Here is a 19,449-nt window from a genome sequence, read left to right as displayed (position 1 = left end):
TTTAAAGCCCTAAATGGCCTTGGTCCAGTATACCTGAAGGAGCGCCTCCCCCCCCCATTGTTCTACCCGGACACTGAGGTCCAGTACCGAGGGCCTTCTCGGTAGTGGCGCCCGCCCTTTGGAACGTCCTCCCATCAGATGTCAAAGAGAAAAACAGCTACCAGATTTTTAGAAGACATCTGAAGGCAGCCCTGTTTAGGGAGGCTTTTAATAATAATAATAATAATAATAATAATAATAATAATAATAATAATAATAATTTATTATTTATATCCCGCCCATCTGGCTGGGTTCCCCCAGCCACTCTGGGCGGCTTCCAACAAAACATTAAAATACAGAAATCAAACATTAAAAGCTTCCCTAAACAGGGCTGCCTTGAGATGCCTTCTAAAGGTCTGGTAATTGTTGTTCTCTTTGACCTCTGGTGGGAGGGCATTCCACAGGGTGGGTGCCACTACCGAGAAGGCCCTCTGCCTGGGTCCCTGTAACTTGGCTTCTCGTAGTGAGGGAACCGCCAGAAGACCCTCGGCGCTGGACCTCAGTGTCCCGGCAGAACGATGGGGGTGGAGACGCTCCTTCAGGTATACTGGACCGAGGCCGTTTTAATGTTTAATAGATTATTTTATCTTCTTTTTCTGTTGGAAGCCACCCAGAGTGGCTGGGGAAACCCAGCCAGATGGGCGGAGTATAAATAATAAATAAATCATTTACATTATTATTATTATTATTATCATTATTATTATTACTGCTGCTGCTGCTACTACTACTACTACTACTACTACTACTACTACTACTACTACTGTGACCCACAGAGGTCACATCAGTGCTGTAAATGCAGTGATTTGAAGTCACCCCCGGAGGCACACTCCATTGGCTCCTGAGTCAGACAGAGGCCAACAACAACAATATACATTTATCAGGGAGTAAGTTCCATTTGAAGGGACGTGGGTAGCATTGTGGGTTAAACCACAGAGCCTAGGGCTTGCCGATCAGAAGGCTGGCGGGTCGAATCCCTGCAACAGGGTGAGCTCCCGTTGCTCGGTCCCAGCTCCTGCCCACCTAGTAATTCGGAAGCACGTCAAAGTGCAAGTAGATAAATAGGTGCCGCTACAGCGGGAAGGTAAACGGTGTTTCCGTGTGCTGCTCTGGTTCGCCAGAAGCGGCTTAGTCATGCTGGCCACATGACCTGGAAGCTGTACGCCGGCTCCCTCGGCCAATAATGCGAGATGAGCGCCGCAACCCCAGCGTTGTCCGTGACTGGACCTAACAGTCAGGGGTCCATTTACCTTTACCTTTTGAGTTCCATTTGAATTCTGTGGTGACATTGAGTTCAGAGCAGCAACATATAGGATTGCACTGCTAAGGCTACTTTGGTTGCCGCTCGTTGAAAATGATGCAGACAGTTTACAAAGAATTCAGCAGTGAGCAGAAAGAGTTCAGAGCAATGATGACTGAGGGAAGACTGCAGGAACAGCAAATGCTTAGCTTAGGCAAAATAAGATTTAAGGGGGACATGGCAGCAGTTTTCTAGTGTCTAAAGCTTTTCCATTAAAAGGGAAGTGGGCATATACTTGCTGCGGCGATGAAGGTAAGAATCCAAATGGCAGCAAACAATATAGTTAATATTTACAAAGCCCCCCCCCAAAAAAAGTGTTTGTGCACATTATTGTATTATCTTTTCAAGGCCAGGGCCACTTAAAGCTAGCCAGCCAATCGGCCTGCCCAGTAATGAGGCTTGCAAAGGGAGGGGGTTGGAGGAGTATCAATTTGGTACTCTGACTCCATTCTGCCTCATCGTTGGGCCAGCACTGCACATTTTTTAATCCTTTATTCTGGAACAGGCATCCCAGGCATCTGCCCTCCAGATGTTTTGGACTACAATTCCCATCATCCCTGACCACGGGTCCTGTTAGCTAGGGATCACGGGAGTTGTAGGCCAAAACATCTGGAGGGCCGCAGTTTGGGGGTGCCTGTTCTAGAACCTCAGGACAGGGTGTGCCACGTGGGTCTCACATTGCGGCTTTAGCACAAACCCATATATGTTGCTGTAGATCTGAGTAGGAAATAGATCTGGTGGATCCCCTGCCGCTTCCAAAGCCCTGTGGGCTCACATCAGTCGGGGCAGCAGGGTATGGAGGGCAGAGCCTGGCTGATTTTGATCCCTCAGTTGATTTCACTGGGGGAGGGATTAGTTGCAGCAGCTCCAGGCTGGACTAGAGGGGCAGGCTGATTCTGAGTGCCTGTTTCATCCGAGAACCACCAGCAGTAGCTCTTCACCCCTGGGGAGCATCTTTGGACATAGTGATGGTATCTGTGGCAGACATGCCCCTCTCTCTCAGCAGAGAAGCACCCCCTCTGCTTTCCAACCCTCTTCAGGCAAGGGAATTGCAGGCTAGGATTCTGCTTCCTGACTCAAACAGCTCCTCAATAACGCTAACAAGCTCCATAGTATTACACCCATTTTACAGGTGGAGAGACTGAGGAGAGAATGGTACCTTTGCCTGTTTGGGGCAGCGCACAGCTGTACAAATACAGGAAGTCCAGTAAATGAGTAAACTTCTAGAAGCAGGTGTTTACATGGTGCAATTCAACACTCCGACCCAAGGAGCCTACTGCCATTTACTCAAGTGCAGGATCCGACCCACAACTCAGGGATTCTATCTGATAGTCAATAGGCAGTCTCTAGGGCAAAGAGGCTCTTTACGGTTTTGTTTTTGCCGTTTATTAATTTTTCTCCAGGACTAATCAAAAACAAAACATGAAGGGAGAGAGCTAGCCCCCGGCAGCAATCTGGGAAAGATATTGACATTCTCATTAAGACAGGCTTCATTAAACAGCCCCGTCCTCAGTATCAGCGCAGCCTGACGACACATTGTCTCCAGCTAATTATCTTCTGCTGGCAAAAGGAATTGCACAATTCTTCAACATCGCTAAAAAAGGAAAAGTCTGCCTTGCCAACATTGATCTTTTGTTTCCTTTCCTTATTGGCATCCATTGAATTGTATCTCTGACTGGCTCCCCCCCTCCCCACGCTCCCCCCTGCTCTTCCTTTTTAAAACTTTATGTGAAGAAACCAGCCATTGGGGATCAGGATGTAGGGAGGAGAGATTCTTCCAGACTGTTAGTATTTTGGGTTGGGGTTCAGTCACATACCAGCAAATTCACATTGCATAATTATAGCAGATTGGGAAGTTTTGTGCAACAATCCTGCCTCTCCAAAACACTGGGAGTTTTTCTCTGATAAAGGGAAATGACAGGAAATAGTGCGATAGCAGATTCAGGTAGCAGGTGCTTTGACGCAATATCATCTCTCCTCCCTGCAAACGAATCAGGATGGACACTCAACAAACAAACAGGTTGTCTGGAAGTGCCCTTTGTCTCACAACAATGCACCTCCAAGACTCCAGGCTCTGTATGCTCAAGAAAGTGAGCACAAAACAAGGCAGTTGGTAGCGGTGGTGGAAGAGGAATATGAAACGTAGCATGCTGTCAGATTCGGTTCTGCTCATGTTGAAGGAGGAGGGGAAGACAAGCATGGTCTCTCACTGGCCTGCGGATGTTAGGAGGCTTCCTCACCAGCTTCTCTGAAGTCCTGCCTTGGGCAAGAGCCAGGTGATTCACACAGCCACTGCCAGGCTTGAGTCCCAGCTCTTCATTTAGAACAAACCCAGGGCATTCTTGGAAAGGATTGATCTCCTGCTGTTACCGCAAGCAGTTGTTGACCCGCCACCCTAGCTGTGAAGCCTGGTCAGCTCTTGGGTGCTGGGGAACAGGAGCAATCTTGCTGAATGAAAAATGGGCAAAAAAAGAGAAAGCAATGTGGTATCTGAATTGGGGAAGAGTTGTAACTCGGTGCTTTGCCTTCAGAAGGCCCCTGATTCAATCCTTGGCACCTCCAGATAGGCCTGGAACCCTGGGGAATGCTGCACATAACATCAGTGATGGTGCTGAAGCTCATGACATTGAGAAAAGAGTGCAGAAGCCAATTCCCTGTTCAGAAAGCCCAAGCCTGTTAAGAGCCAATCCAAGCCTCCTTTGACTCTTGATGAGCTAGTATGCATAGCTGCCAAGTCTCCCGTTTTCCCCGGGAAATCCCCATTTTTCCAGCTGTTCCTAGCTGGAAAAAATGGGTTTTTTTTGTTTTTCCCTGGTTTATTCTGGCGCGGCGGCCATTTTGGAACTGGGCGGAGCATGCTCAGAAGTGACTTTTGATGCTGCTCTGCCCAGTTCCAAAATGGCTGCAGTGCGACTTCTGGCATGGCGGCCATTTTGGAACTGGGCAAAGCAGCATCAAAAGTCACTTCTGAGCATGCTCCGCCCAGTTCCAAAATGGCGGCAGCGCTACTTCCAGTCTGCTATTTCCGGCCCGGACCCTTATTTCTCTGACAGCAAATTGGCAGGTATGCTAGCATGGTCACAGCCTTCTCCAGCCTGGAAGCTTCCCATTGGTTGTCTCCGATGGCCCATGGCCCACCCTCATGAAGCAGGGGCAGGGGAGGCTGCTGGAAGCAGCAGAGGCCTCATCTTTAAACCCTGGATTCTTGTGTGGGTCATCCATTACCACCTGGGAGTATGGAAAATGTAGTTCCCAAAGCTTCCACACTCAAAACAGGAAGCAAGCAAGCAAGCTGCAAATCTGTAGGCTATGTACCCAACTGAAAAAGCATTACTAAAACATTTCCTCCCAATGCTCATAAGCGCTGGTTTCTGAGCCCCACAAGCATCTTGTTTTCCAGAGCCAAATTCTGTCCTCTAATCAGAAACATGCCAGTAAGCACACCCTAGTTCAAGGTTGGGACCTGTGACCCTCCAGATGTTGTCAGACTCCAACTGACAATATCAATGACTATTGTCCTGGATCTCACGGGAGGATGAAGAACACAAACTTGGAGCTTGAATCAGCATGGTGCAGGGGCAAAATAGGGTTCAAATAGGGTATGCACAGTTAAGCAAACTAACAAGTGACGTGCCCGCTTGGGTGCCATTATATGGAAATGGGGCAAGCACAACTTCACCAAGTTGAGCTGTCGTCTGAACTGGGCAAGTAAACAGGAACTCCTTCTGAAGCACTGAACCTGAGCTGTCTGCTCACGCCTACACTGGTGTCCCTGTGACCTAGGCGATGGAGGAAGTGACCACAGCAGCTCTGAACCAGACTGAGCAGCAGACTCCTCCTGGGAGGATGGGCTAGAGGTGGGCTCCAGTAGCACCATGATTGGAAGCATGGCTGGCAAAGGAGCTGGGAGAGAAGTTGTCACAGTGCACCTGGGTGGTGTCGGGGGGGGGGGCAGAGTGCTGGGGGGCTATGCCACTGAGACCCTCCCCAGGATCTGACTCCTCACCTGTAACTCTCTCCCAGCAGGGATTCTTCTGTCTCTTGAGGCCCTGATGCAAACCACCCCAATCCACTGGGCCTCTCTCTGGGTCATCAAGAGGCAGCTCCTCCAACTCCCCCTCCCTCCCCCCCCCAAGTCCTGGTCTGACCACCCACGATGACTCCTTGGGACTCATGACAACCATTGGATGTGCTGGCTGGGTGAGTGGGAGTTTAACATCCCTGCCCTAGCACATTATTGGGGTGTGTGGAGGTTCCGGCAGCCACAGCAATAGGCATCTTCTTATGTTCCTGGCCATGGATCACATTCTCCTCATTCTTGCACCTTCAATCAACAGCTTAAAAGGTTTTTTTTTAAAGTACTATATAGATTCCTGAAGAATAATTCCAGCAGCAACTACTAAAGACAGTAGCTAAAAATGGAATCTCCCCGTACAGACCTGCAACACCTCTGATGACGAAAAGGGGAGCAAACAGCAGGGAGTGGCCACTTATACTGAGCTCCATGTGCACTCTGTACTAATAAATAAATAAATATTCTACACTACCAAGGAAACTGAACTAAGTGGCCTAATTTATGTAAATTAAATGTGCCTATTTTTGCATAACTGATTCTTTTTCTGATTGTCATAGGGGTAGGGAAGGAGGTATGAAGGGCACTGAAGCCCACCCCCGAATACTGATAATATTAGGGCCCTTTGGGGGGGGTGTCCTTGTTTAGCAAGCTAGGATGGAGAAGCATTAAGGAATAAGGTCCACTGTGGCTTGCACTAAACTATTGTTTACTGTTATGTGAGGAAGAGGCCAAAGAAGAGCTAAACTGAAGAGCCTGGTTCAGACAAAACAGTTCCAGCTCCCGTGAATGTTAGTGCTGTGAGCCGAGAATGAGTTTTGGGTCCAAAGACACACACACACACCCCACACACACAGCTTCTGCTTGCCTCTCTCTTTCATGTGCCAGTTACAGGCACCAGCTCTAGTTAGTAGAAGCCACGGTTTCCCATTATGCCCAAAACAGAGAACTGTGGCTTGATACCTATTTACCACCCAAAATCTTAAACCACACTTTGTATGTGGTTTAAGATCCTGGATAGTAAACTGACATTAAACCACAGTTCCCGATTTCAGCAGAAATGAGCCTCAAAGAGAAATGAGTCCTGATCATTGCCCGTCCTTGCTGGGGCTCAGCATAATCTGGAGTCACTCCTGCTATGAAGAGTGGCCTTCATGACGGACACTTCTGGCAAATGTTGCCCATGGTGTGTCCATTTCAAGGCACTGTTCACGATAAGCAGCACACATGGTGTAAATGATTGTGTAATAAACAAATCAAGGATATATGAATGAATCCTTGCTTCGCTTTAATTTCCTCAGGTGGTTCATTTTGCTTGTGGAGGAACCTTCAAACTTGCTCTGAATCCAGGTTAGAACCACCTCCAAGGAATTTTGCTCCTCCCAGAGAAATTCTTTTGGCTCCCTCAAAAGTATCTCAAGATGCATTGACCGATGAAGGATCGCCATAATTTCTTTCAGCTTTTTTTAAGGCAGATTCTCTGTAGCGATTGCACCTAATTACCAGGCATTTCACCTCAAAATTACCCGTTTCACAACAGCCTTGAGGTCTGGAATAACTGGTTATGGGATGGAAGGCAACCACATCACATTGAGAGTTAATGGTGGTGGGGAGGCTATAGCTCAGTGGTAAAGCACCTCCTAGGCATACAGAAGGTCTCGTGTTCAATCTCTGGCATCTCCTGCCTGAGACCCTCAACAGCCACTGCCAGTCAGTGCTGACTGTGCTAGATGAATCAGTACTGCATTGGGTAATATAAGGCAGCTTCCAACATACCTGTAGTGACAAATTTTGTACTTACCATGACAGAGATGTGAAGGATCCTTAGCTCTTCTTCTGCCGATTCGCTCTGAGGTTCTTCTGTGGGTTCCAAACCGGGCAGGTTGGGCGTGCCATCTTGGTGGTGGATATGGAAGAGGAGTGTGCCATTTTCCAGCCATTGCTGCCTCCAGCGCACCAATGGGATGTCTTCAGTGTTGCCTGAGATCTCTGCGGATGAAGGAAGAAGACCAATACAGCCAGGGAATGCAGCACAAACCCTCTTCCATGCTTTTGCATGACTAGAACATAGCCTACTGTCTTGTCTGCCTCTGGTCATGCCCACTTTTGCTCTGGTGATTGACAGGGGAAGGTGGCTCTCGGGCTGAAAAAGGTTCCTCACCCCTGATGTAAAGGGATGGATATGACCAGGGCTATCTAGTACCAGATGCTTCAGGATGAAGGATGCACATGTAAAATTGTAAGTGTGTATGTGTAATCACATCCATGCTAACTTGTCTTTGAGATCAGGGCAGCTCTTTGAGGTTTTCCAGGTCAAGATTGCTGAAGGACTGGATTATGGTTTAACAAAGCAGCATAACCTGTTTATACGCAGATTTTGATTGGCTGGCTGAGTGTCATATGGACTTTGACTGACACTTGAATTCATGAACCAAGCTGATGCTTCATTTCTTTCCCTCAAGTGACTTGTTAGAAGTCAGCTACGTTTCCTCCAGCCCTCAATTCCTACTTTAAAAATAACACACACACACCCTGTCTTCTATCCTGCCAAATCCTCTTGCCTCAAAATCCTCTCAGATAAGTGCCTCGCTTTTGAGGCACTTTGTAAATAATAAATATTATGATCTGTTTTGCCTTTTCCTCACTTTGCTGTGTTAGGCATTTCTCCCTCCAGGTTCTGATCCTCCAGCAACCAAGCCATTTCTCACAAGGAGGGCGGACTTCTCTGGTTCATCATTGGGCCAGCTTTGAGGCCCACAGTGTGCCTTCAAAGGATTTAACCCAGTGAGCCACTTATGCAGCTCAGGCCCAAGGCAGGAGCTGCGACAAGATTAGCCTCAACAGCCTCTGGAAAGGTTTGAAGATACTCCCTTTCCCACAGGTTACGTTTGCTCACTAGTCTGAGTGATCATCCAGCTGCCTACCACATTAGCTCCACTCAGGGGCACGTTGCAAACATGCTTATCTGTTCCGGGGTGATGTTGATTCTGGAGCAGATGCTACTGATTAGTTATTATTGTTGATCTGTGCTTCAAAAATGTACTTCATTTCAGCCTGTTTTGTTTGTGTATTTCAGTATTCATTTTATTTTGCATGCTTTGTGTTGTGAGCCACCCAATATCCCTGTCTTAGAGAAAGGGCAAGGTATAAAAACTACACAGTGACTAAGTAAGCAACTAGACGTGGTGCTCAGCTGCAAATGAGCTTCAATCTTCACCCTTGCTTTGCACCCCTTTGCCTTTGCTCAGGACTACACAGGGGCAGGGGCTGGGTCTGCTGCTTCATCTACCTGTCTTATTGTTTCTACCATTGGGACCCCTTGGCATAGACTATTATCATCTTGCTTATTTAATCCTGGTTCGTGATATGAGCTAATGGGCCAGGAGCAATTTTGCTTTTACATGCCTGCCTGTGTTCGTGGCGTGGAAAGGTAACATAACCATTCCCTTAGCTCTGAAACAGGACTCAATTATATTGTAACTTGCCGTAGGATCCTATTATGAAGCGCAGGTTAAAAAGTTCCTTCCTAAAGAAAAATAACAACTAAGTTTTGCAAGTTTCATAATGCAGCTTCAGAAGTGCACATTTTGTCTTCCCAGATACAGCCAGGCCCCAGCTATTTCAGCCCCTTCCACGGGGCAGGATTGGACAATGTGGCACCCTCCCAGGTGTTTTGGACCACAGTGCCTATCAACCCCAGCCAACATGGCTAACTGTCGGGGTGATGCGAATTGTAGACCACATTGGCTGCTAGAATAGTAGAAGGTTTTTAAAGAAGAGATCAACTCTAGGATGGTTTATAATAGTGCCCAAGTCCACCGGATGCAATCCGATGATGGGCACTCACGGAAAACAGGAGGCAGAATTACTCCCCTCAGGTCCTACTGGATAACTCTCCCCTCACCCATCAGTTTCCTCCATGCGTGGCACATTGCTGTTCCTCTGAGCATGCAACAACTCAGAAGGGCCACAAAAGGACAGCTAAGTCCTTCTCATATCTTACTGTCAGCATCTTTCAGCTTGTCATTCCTCAGGGTCCCGGCTCACCACAGGCTAACTTTCAGCAGAAGCAAGAGTAGAGCCACCCACAGAGGCCTCTAGGGCAAAGCCAGAAGCAGATGTGACTCAGCTGAACCACAGTGCACACTCAGAAGGAAAGCAGTGCACCAAAGGCAAAGGCAGCTGGGAGGGAGAGAGAGGAGAGGGACAGAAGGATTGTAGTTTGATCCAATGGGAGTTACTTCCCATACTGCACTTTGTGAGGACTGCGCCTCTTTCCTCTCCATCTTTCCTTCCTCAGAGGACCATGATGCTTAGCATCTGCTGCCCTTCTGACTGCCGAACCAGCTGGGAGCCTAGAAAGGCCATTGTTCATTAGGTGCTAAGGTATTGGCCACATCTGATGCCACCATACGCTGTATTCTGAAGGGTAACGAGTGTTTCCCCTTACTGTTATTAACCCCTGGCTCCAGATGGCTATTTTTTAAATCTAGGTGTTAGAAGTTAATGCCAAAGTTAATGGCTTCCCAACCAAGGCCTTAATGGGAGCCACACAGGGGAACCAAGCCCACCATCAATACCTTTCAAACTCTGAACCTGAAATCTGTGCTTTTTCAGCTCTTTCCCTTCTTGGCTCTAAATCTGGTATCCCATCATATAGATTCATGAGCTGTATCCTTTGCTCAGGGTAATGCAACAAATTCCCTATCACATAATTTAACATGCCAAGGACTTGTATCCCTGGCCCTTCCCTATTGAAGGTAATGTGTGCAGGCAGAACTAGGCTAAAGCTGATAGTCCTTTTCAAGGTCATAATCAATGTGGCAGGAGTGAATGGTTGCCCCTCCTGCAAAACTAACAAGGCTTAAGGTGGGTGTACTGCAGAAGGGCTTCTATGCCCCAGTTGCTGAGATCTGGATGCTATTAAGATGGATCTTAGTCCTGGACACAATCCTTCAGGAATTTTCTCTTCTGCAAACTGAAGAGAAATGAGCAGGATAATCTCAAAGACAGCTAATTCCATGCCAGTCCAGCTATGTGGCCATATAAGCGATTGTGTGTGGGGGGGGGGGGATACGTGGAAAGGGCTTGTGTAACCAAACTGGCCCTCACTGTCAGATTCCAAGCAAATGACTGACTGGCTTAATTCTGAATTAAATGTCCAGCCAAGCTCCTCTATTTTTAAGAGCTATTCTTGTTACACCTTGGGCTCCTTTGGAAGGAAGGGCAAGATAATAAATAAACGATGCTTGTTTTTCAAAACTGATAAAAAGAAAGGAATATAATTTAAGATATCAAATACTATTTGCATGAACACAATTATACACATAAAACATCTAATGATTTGCAACAAAAACTAGCCTGTACAAAGGAGGCCTTGCAACATGATGTTGCAGTACGGAGAGATATGAAAACTGGAGAACACTGCAAATTAGCTGAGTTTAAATCTACAAGCAAGAGCCTTATTTATTTTTATTTTTTATTATTCAAGTGATTGAGGCTAATCTAGCCATAATCTATATAAATAGGTGATTGGTATTAAGGGGAGGGCTGTATATTTTGTCATTCAGCTTGTGATCACTTTTTCTTTGTGCATATAACAGCAAATCATGCCATTCATCATTTCTATTGGATTTTTAGTGAGCAAAGGTATTTGCTATCCTTATGCAATTTATGTTCACACCATTATAGAAGATTGAGATTGAGCCTAAATCCATGTCAACGAAGCCTTGTCACCCAGCGGAGTGGTGTGCAAGTTCAATATTTTCATCCTGTTGCCTAAAAATTGAATTGATATAATGATCCAAGCATGATGGGAGATGCTCTGAATCTTCTACATTGTTAAATGTAGTGCAGTCAAAAACAAAACAGAAAACAAAACCCCACGACATGTTGATCATTAAAAATAATTGATGTGAACTAAACAGCAGTATTATTGCATTTATATATGCATAAATCAGTCTCTTTATAATCTATTTTAGCAAATTAGTAATGCTGGATTAATTATTAAGCTGAGGGGGGGCTCACTCAAACTGGCCCCTCTGCGTGCAACAAAATGACCAGAGAATAAGGCTGTCCGGCTGTCCAGCAAGCAGACAGTCCTGTTCTCAGTGCCAGGCTCCTCTGAGGAAGAAACTACAGTGCTACCTCGGTTTGCGAATGAAATCTGTTCTGCGGAGGCGTTCGCTCGCTGAAGGCACACTTCTGTGTGTGTGCGAAGCACCGATAGAGCGCTTCTGCACACACACACGCTGCGCAGATCGCTTCTGGGCATGCACGAGCTGCGCAGATCGCGTCTGCGCATCCAAAGCCGCGGAACCTGGATGTAAACACTTCCGGGTCCGCGGCGTTCGTAAATGGAGGTTTTCATAAATGGAGGTAGGCATAAACCGAGGTTCCACTGTAAACTAAACTTTGCCTAGATATTGGTGTTACTTTCCTCTACCAGCAGCAGCCATAGCAGGTACCACTCCAAGCAGGGGGAAAGCAGTCAGGACTAGACAGCTTGTCCTCTCCCCCGTGGTTGATTTTCAGCTCGGATTCACCCCAAGGTGCTTTATCACTGATGGAGACCTATGGGGGTATCTGTATCTTTCAAGAGATTAATAAAAGAGCCTAAGAGAGACAAGATGAGCAGAAAAATAACAGAGCGCGGAACATTAAAACTTAACCACCCTAATTGCCCATGACAACAAGAAAAAAACACCCTTCACTACGGAGGGGAGTGTGTCATTCCCAGGGCCACCTTCACCACACAAGTCAGCTAGGATGTTTGTATCGAGGTAATTAATATCTGTTAAAGGCAGACAGTCAAGGTAATGGCCATCTATTCTAAACCATCTGCCAGGCACTTGGCATGACATCTGAACATATTTGTGAAGGCGAGGTTAAACGGACAATTGTGGTGGGACGGAGGGGGGGATGCATTATAGAGATGAGAAGGACTTAAACCTCAGTCCATGCCTGCAGGCTAATTTGTTTAAGTGCTCATTATGGCAACGGCCAAGAGGGCAATGGGAATCAGATATTATTTTAGCAAATTCAGGCTTGCTGCATGAAAATAAGACGGCTGGTTGTTCATCATCTATCCAGAGGGAGAACACTTAGCTAAAAGCTGGCTTTTGCTCCAGCATTCATTTGCCTCTATGTGAAAAGTAAGACACTGCTGCTATTTTGGAATAACCATTGCTAGTCTTGTCCTCCATGAATTTGTGTAGTTGTGTAATTTGGTGGCTATCGCATCTTGTGGTGGTGAATTCTATAGTTTAACTATACGCTGTGTGAAGAAGACTTCCTTTTCTCTGACTTGAATTTCCCACCATTCAGGTTCATTGGGTGACCCCCCCCAGGCTCTAGTACTGCAGAAGGGAGGAAAGCCCCAATTGTTGTAACCTTCCCTCACAGGGGAATTGCTCCGAACCCTTATTTGGTTTGCCCTTTTCTTCACTTTTTCCAGCTGAGAAGTATTATTATTTTGAAGTGTGGCAACCAGAACCTGTAGCCAGTAGTCTTAAATGTGGCCATCTATAAAGCATAGCTGTCAAGTTCTCCCTTTTTAAAAGAGAAATTCCCTTATGCTGAATAGGCTTCCTCGCGAGAAAAGGGAAAACTTGACAGCTATGCTATACAGATACAATTATAGTTTTATTTTGAATGTGGCGTTGGCCTTTTTCATAGCTGCCACACACCAGGCATCTATTTTCATTGAGCTTTCTGCCACAATTCCAAGATCTTTCTTTCCTGGTCAGCCATCACCAGCTCAGACTCCATTAGTGTAAACACAAGGTTGGGATTTTTAGCAATCTCAATCTCCCTAAATCCAGACCATTTATGATCAAGTTAAAAAGTACATGCTCTAACAATGATCCTTGGAGGGCTCCACTGCTTACCTCCCTCTATTGTGGGACCTGTCCATTTATTTCCATTCTCCTGCTCTTTTTTCAGCTACCAAGCCACCAGGCTCTTCTTCTCCCATGCCTGTAAATTTACTCAGGAAGATTTGATGTAGGGCTTTGTCAAAACCTCTTTGAAAGTCCAAATATACAATGGTTGGATTATTTTCATTCTGTCTTTTGGCGCCCCTTATATTGCCAAAGTTGGTGTTCCTTTTTGTTCTCCAAATTTGAGCAAGACTTCAGTTTTCTGAAGGAAGCCTTCCTGCATCTATTACTTTCCTTGCCTGTGGCTTGTTAAACACACTGGCAGGGTGGGGACTTTCCTGACCTGCTATATACATTCTAGCTGAGCTTCTTATATTGTGGTTTTGAATAACTCCCTTGTGATGTGGAGAGATTTGACCCTCTTTCCCTTTCAACTTCCTTAAACCAGGCTCCTTGTTTTTGATAGGTTTCATCTTCTGTAGTCCTGGCAATTGTACATCAAATTCACTCTATATAGCACTGTGCTCATTGTTTCCAATTAGTCTGGCAACACATCATGCACCAGATTCTAGGCACCACTTAGGATTAAGTCCAGGGCAGGATGACTCCCCTCTGGCTGGTTCCATGATCAGTTGTTCTAAGGCACAGTTGTTTAGCGTATTTAGAAATTTTATTTCAGCAGAAATCACCTATTATTACAACATTTTCTCCTTTCAGCGCCTCCCTGATTTTCATTCTTCATCTCAGTATCACCCTGAACATTTCAGTGGAAGGGGATGGAAACTCAAGATCTATCATGAGCGTTCACAGATGTACAAAAATAAAAATCTGCCCTCACAAACAACCACACAGCATCCACTCAGAACTCAAACACTGCAAAGTGACATTCCAAAGTCCTTTTTTAAAAAAAAGAAAAAATTATTTTGTTTATGCGATTTCAACATTGTATGCCACAAGCACCTATTTCCTCCAAATTGACTCCACCCGCAGAGTTACAGCATAGAAGCTTTTTAATACACCAGCATGCCAAATAAAAAGAAAGATGGAAAGAAGACCTGGCTGAGTGCAGCTCGTTAATTTATCTTTCCTGAAGGGAGGGAGGGAGGGAGGATCTGTCAAGGGTCCAGAGACCAGCAATGCTGAGAGACTGATCAGTATAAAGGACTTTGGGGTCTAATCAAGCATGTTTCAGAGTTACAAGAATTGGATAAAGTCATAAATCTGTCCACGGCTCAAGGAAATGGGGGCAATTAAGCCTGCAGGTGTTTATAATTGTCAAATTGATGATCTATATAAATCAGCAAGGTCTTGAATGTGGCAGGCTTAGTACGGCTGGGAAACTGGCTTCTTCCAAGAGGCTCTGAAGCAGCAGGAGGTCACTCGCCTGTGGAAAGCAAAGCACTGAGAGAAATCCGTTTCACCTTCATTGAGCCGCTTCCTTCTGCATTCATCGTAATCAGTCTCTCAGCAGCAAGTTATGTCAGAGACTTCCAAGTAATTGGCACAAAGAGATGACAGATGTCTCTCTTAGTGGTTACAGTTAGACATGCCCTGAATATTTGTGATTTCCGATGTCCAGTGTGGAAAGCCCCACCTTTGTTGTGGTGGATAAGTGTTTTGAAGAGGCAGCAAGTTTAAGTTAGTGATGCAATGAAAATGTGCAATGAAAATGTATTGGCAGGATGCACAATTAAGGGCCCAAGCACAGGTGCTTACGGTCTGCTCAGTTGACTTAATTGTGTATGCCATTCAACATGGAAATTTTCAACGGGCAAAATGATGCCCATTTATATTTACTGGATAATAACAATGGATAATAACAATGCACATGTGATGTAAGGAACAATGATTTAGAGCTACATTAGGATAATGGCCAATCTATTTTTGTGGATACATGTCCCAAACGTATGTGCATGCATGCAAGAAAGCTATCTATCTATCTATTTAGCTATCATAATCTATCTATCTATCTATCTATTTATTTATTTATTTATCTATCTCTCTGACAGGTTTTCCATTATTTCCTGCCTCCCTAGATTTCAGAGCCAGGACATGTTGCATTCCACATTGGCCTGATTGCCATGAGAACGATTTCCCAATCAAAACGTTTCTTTTGAGAATATTGAATGTACATGGCTGCAACCTTGCAGATGAGCACAAAAGGTTAACAGCCTACTGGACAATATGTACCTAGACACAGGACAATGTGAGATCCCTGTGTCATAGGCTGTAGGCTGGGAAGGAATTATTATTTGCTCCAGACATGTGGCTGAGTGGCCACTTGCAAGGCTGCATTAATGACTGAGAAAAAGCCGGAATTGAGAAAGGGCCATAGCTCAATGGAAGATTTCTGACAACAGGCCAAGAAATTACCTCTGAGACCTTGGCAAATCACTACCAGTAGAAGCAATAGACAGCGCTAGATTTTATGAGGCAATATAAGGCAGCTTCTTGTATCCTGAAGTATGACAGAGGGTTACAAAATTAGGAGTGGTATGAAGAGTGTGACTAGAGAGAAATCTTTCCTCTATCTCTCGTTGATCAACACTAGACCTGAAAATCACCCAGTGAAGCAGTAGACTCAAGCAATGTACTAGGACACTTTTATGTAGTATTTGCAAATCTGACCCACAAAAAAGATTACTAACCTGCCTGCCCATGCATATCAAAGTTCGTCGTAAGAAAGAAAGTTTCCTCCCATTTACAAAATGCTCCCACTTCAAAAAGGCAATCAGATAAATGTTTGCTTCCAAGCTTGACCCAGCAAGGTCTTACTCACCAGGCCAGGGCTTGGCTTGGCTTGGCACCACTGGCACCAACTCCAGGGGGCCCTGGGTGCCAGGGCACCCAGAAACAATTCACTGTGGGTGCCCAGCCTCCGCCCACTGCTGCCCACTGCTTTACTTCCAGCTCTTTGGCACCTCTGTGGCAACTGGGCCGGGGCCTCCATCCCCACCACGGGGCCTCTGTTGGGGCCCGTTGCTACCACAGAAGCACAAAATCGGTGCTGGAGAGCAGCGGTGGCATGAGACATGGCATTATGTCATGATGTCACGTCTCATGTGCACCGCTGGGCACCCACAGGCTGGGGCCCAAGTTGGCACCTCTGACTGGAACTCACTGCCTATGCTCCAACATTTCTCCAATGAAAATAGAGAATCCTTTTCCATATCCTCCAACACCTCTCCATTGAAAATAGGGATGTCCTAAGGGAAAGCAGGACATTCCGGGATCAAGTCAGAAACCAGGATGGCTTCTGTAAATCCAGGACTGTCCCTGGAAAATAGGGGCACTTGGAGAGTCTGCAGTGGTGAGGCATGCTTTTGTGTTGGCTGCCAGAGCGACTCAGAAAGGTTAAGAGGCTACCCATGCATTTTCTTATTTCCCAACCTGGAACATCCCAAGGGAAATATTAAAGGCATCCCCATCCTGCTGCTCTGTGTCATGACACCAGAGGACCCACTCAGGACGGAACTGCAAGACACACAGCAAATACAGGACTCCCCAACTCATGCTTGCCAAATAGGCAGGCCTGAACATGGGTACTAGTCACACTGGGATCCAATGAACAGTGTGTGTGAGTGTGCATGTTCGTGTTTTCCCAAGCCACTCAGCACTCTTCTGGTTTCAAAGATAAGGTTTGTGATTGGGGTCTCTCCCACAAACGCATGCCTGACCCATTCCACACACAAAAATGGTAATAGCAACTACTTATTTCCACTTGCTGGAACAGTATGCCAAATTAACAACACAGCTCGGGAAGCCTTCTGACCAATCAAATCTAAGCAACGAAAGTTTATAAAGACTCTGAGCTTGTTAGATTAAAGGCCCCAAACAGCAGAGGTCATTAGTGCTCTATGAAAGTCTGTGCTTCCATAAACCTTTCCAATTCTGCAGCATTCCTACTCAGCCAAGACCATTCAAAGCAATTCACAGATGAGATCTTTGAGGCAAACAACACTTTGTGCTACAAAGGTCAATGTCCCCATTTCCTTTGCAATAGAGAAGGGATGGGAGTGCTTAACCCTTCACTTTCCAACCATTTCCCCACTGAGACATGTTAAAGTGTTCAGGAAGGGTCAGTTCAAGCAAAGTTAATCCGTAAAGGAAGTACTTTATACACCTCCCTACTGAAGAGGAGGAGCCAATGGTCAGCTTGGGCAGGTAGAGTCAGGCCAGATCCAAGTAGCTACAGTGATTTGGTTTCCTGCATAGGCCGATGGTTGACAGATCCTGACACCTTCTTTACAGTACATCCCAAACAATCTTGGATATATTTGGTATGCTTTGTTTTTTCCATTCCAGAAGCAAGACAAGTCAATTTCACCCTACTCCTTTACTCAACTGCACATTATTCTATGAATAGCTAATAGGACTTAGGAAGATACATACATAAATGTATGTGTACATTTTTTCATTTATCTGAATTACTTCCATAGTCACATTGCAAGCAGCAATGGGGTTTTGATCTGCTTTGTAAACCATTCCACTTCTTACAAAAGCCACAAAATAGGTCATTTTTTTTCATTTGCTTGTTGAAAAATAGTCTCTTGGGGTTGTTCTTGGTGCTCATTAATATCAGCTGAAACATTCCCATCGACTTCAATTGACTTTTAAGAAAATACCTATTCTGGCTCCCACTAACATTAGTTCCTAACTATTTCAACAGAGCTGGGTTCAGGCCTTTGAAAGAACCAATCTTTGAAACTTCAGCAGATAAAACTCACAGGAACATTTCTGGAGATAGCTGTGAAGTTTGAAGACACAGGGTGACCAGGTTGCAAATTGGTTATCTGACTGGATTATCTACCTAAATTAATTCCATATTTTTAAAAGAAATCTAATCCTGCTGTGTTGGTGTATTTTTTTATCCCCTTTTCTTCCTTTCAAAGGGGAATTTTGGGGTCCTTTTTCAGCACAATTCTTTAGTCAGGAAGGCAAAAGTGCAGCAAAGCAGGTTTTCTTTTCTTATTTTTTAAAAAAGCATTGCAAATGATTCTGCCTCAGCCAATTTCTTAGGGATTTTTGCATCAAGCAAAGCACATGAACAAAGTGCTGCCTGGCGATCTCTGTGCAAGTCAGAAGCTTACATTCTCTTTCTTCAGTAAAAGACAAAACCCCACCGACCCTCCTGTTCTGTCTTCCACACCCTTCCCAATATGCCAGCAAGTTTGGAAAACTCAGCAATGGCCAGAGGATTGGAGAAGATCAGTCTACATCCCAATCCCAAAGAAGGGCAGTGCTCCAACTACCGCACAATTGCCCTCATTTCACACGCTAGCATGGTTATGCTTAAAATTCTACAAGGCAGGCTTAGGCAGTATGTGGACCGAGAACTCCCAGAAGTGCAAGCTTGATTTCGAAGGGGCAGAGGAACCAGAGACCAAATAGCAAACATGCGCTGGATTATGGAGAAAGCTAGAGAGTTCCAGAAAAACATCTATTCTGCTTCATTGACTATGCAAAAGCCTTTGACTGTGTCGACCACAGCAAACTATGGCAAGTTCTTAAAGAAATGGGAGTGCCTGATCACCTCATCTGTCTCCTGAGAAATCTCTATGTGGGACAAGAAGCTACAGTTAGAACTGGATATGGAACAATTGATTGGTTCAAAATTGGGAAAGGAGTACGACAAGGTTGTATATTGTCTCCCTGCTTATTTAGCTTATATGCAGAATTCATCATGCAAAAGGATGGACTAGATGAATCCCATGGCGGAATTAAGATTACCGGAAGAAATATCAACAACCCCAGATATGCAGATGACACAACCTTGATGGCAGAAAGCGAGGAGGAATTAAAGAACCTTTTAATGAGGGTGAAAGAGGAGAGCGCAAAATATGGTCTGAAGCTCAACAACAACAACAAAAAACCCCAAGATCATGGCCACTAGTCCCATCACCTCCTGGCAAATAGAAGGGGAAGAAATGGAGGCAGTGAGAGATTTTACTTTCTTGGGCTCCTTGATCACTGCAGATGGTGACAGCAGTCACGAAATTAAGAGACACCTGCTTCTTGGGAGAAAAGCAATGACAAACCTAGACAGCATCTTTAAAAACAGAGACATCACCTTGCCGACAAAGGTCCATATAGTTAAAGCTATGGTTTTCCCAGCAGTGATCTATGGAAGTGAGAGCTGGACCATAAAGAAGGCTGATCGC

General features: G+C 45.4%; 1 protein-coding gene across 1 annotated transcript in view; it reads right to left on the bottom strand.

Annotated features, from left to right (window-relative positions):
- The window catches only part of ASTN1 (astrotactin 1), a gene marked incomplete at its 5' end in the record, with an annotated part of 207,979 nt that overhangs the window by 131,016 nt on the left and 57,514 nt on the right, over positions 1–19,449 (bottom strand). The window contains one exon of the mRNA XM_035123692.2: positions 7,210–7,397. Within this exon, the coding sequence (XP_034979583.2) occupies positions 7,210–7,397 (188 nt within the window). The remainder of the gene's footprint in view (positions 1–7,209; positions 7,398–19,449) is intronic.

The sequence above is a fragment of the Zootoca vivipara genome, chromosome 7 (genome assembly GCF_963506605.1).
Source record: "Zootoca vivipara chromosome 7, rZooViv1.1, whole genome shotgun sequence".
Taxonomy (NCBI): domain Eukaryota; kingdom Metazoa; phylum Chordata; class Lepidosauria; order Squamata; family Lacertidae; genus Zootoca; species Zootoca vivipara.
The sequence above is the reverse complement of the archived record's forward strand: the minus strand, read 5'-3'. Positions and strand labels throughout refer to the sequence as shown.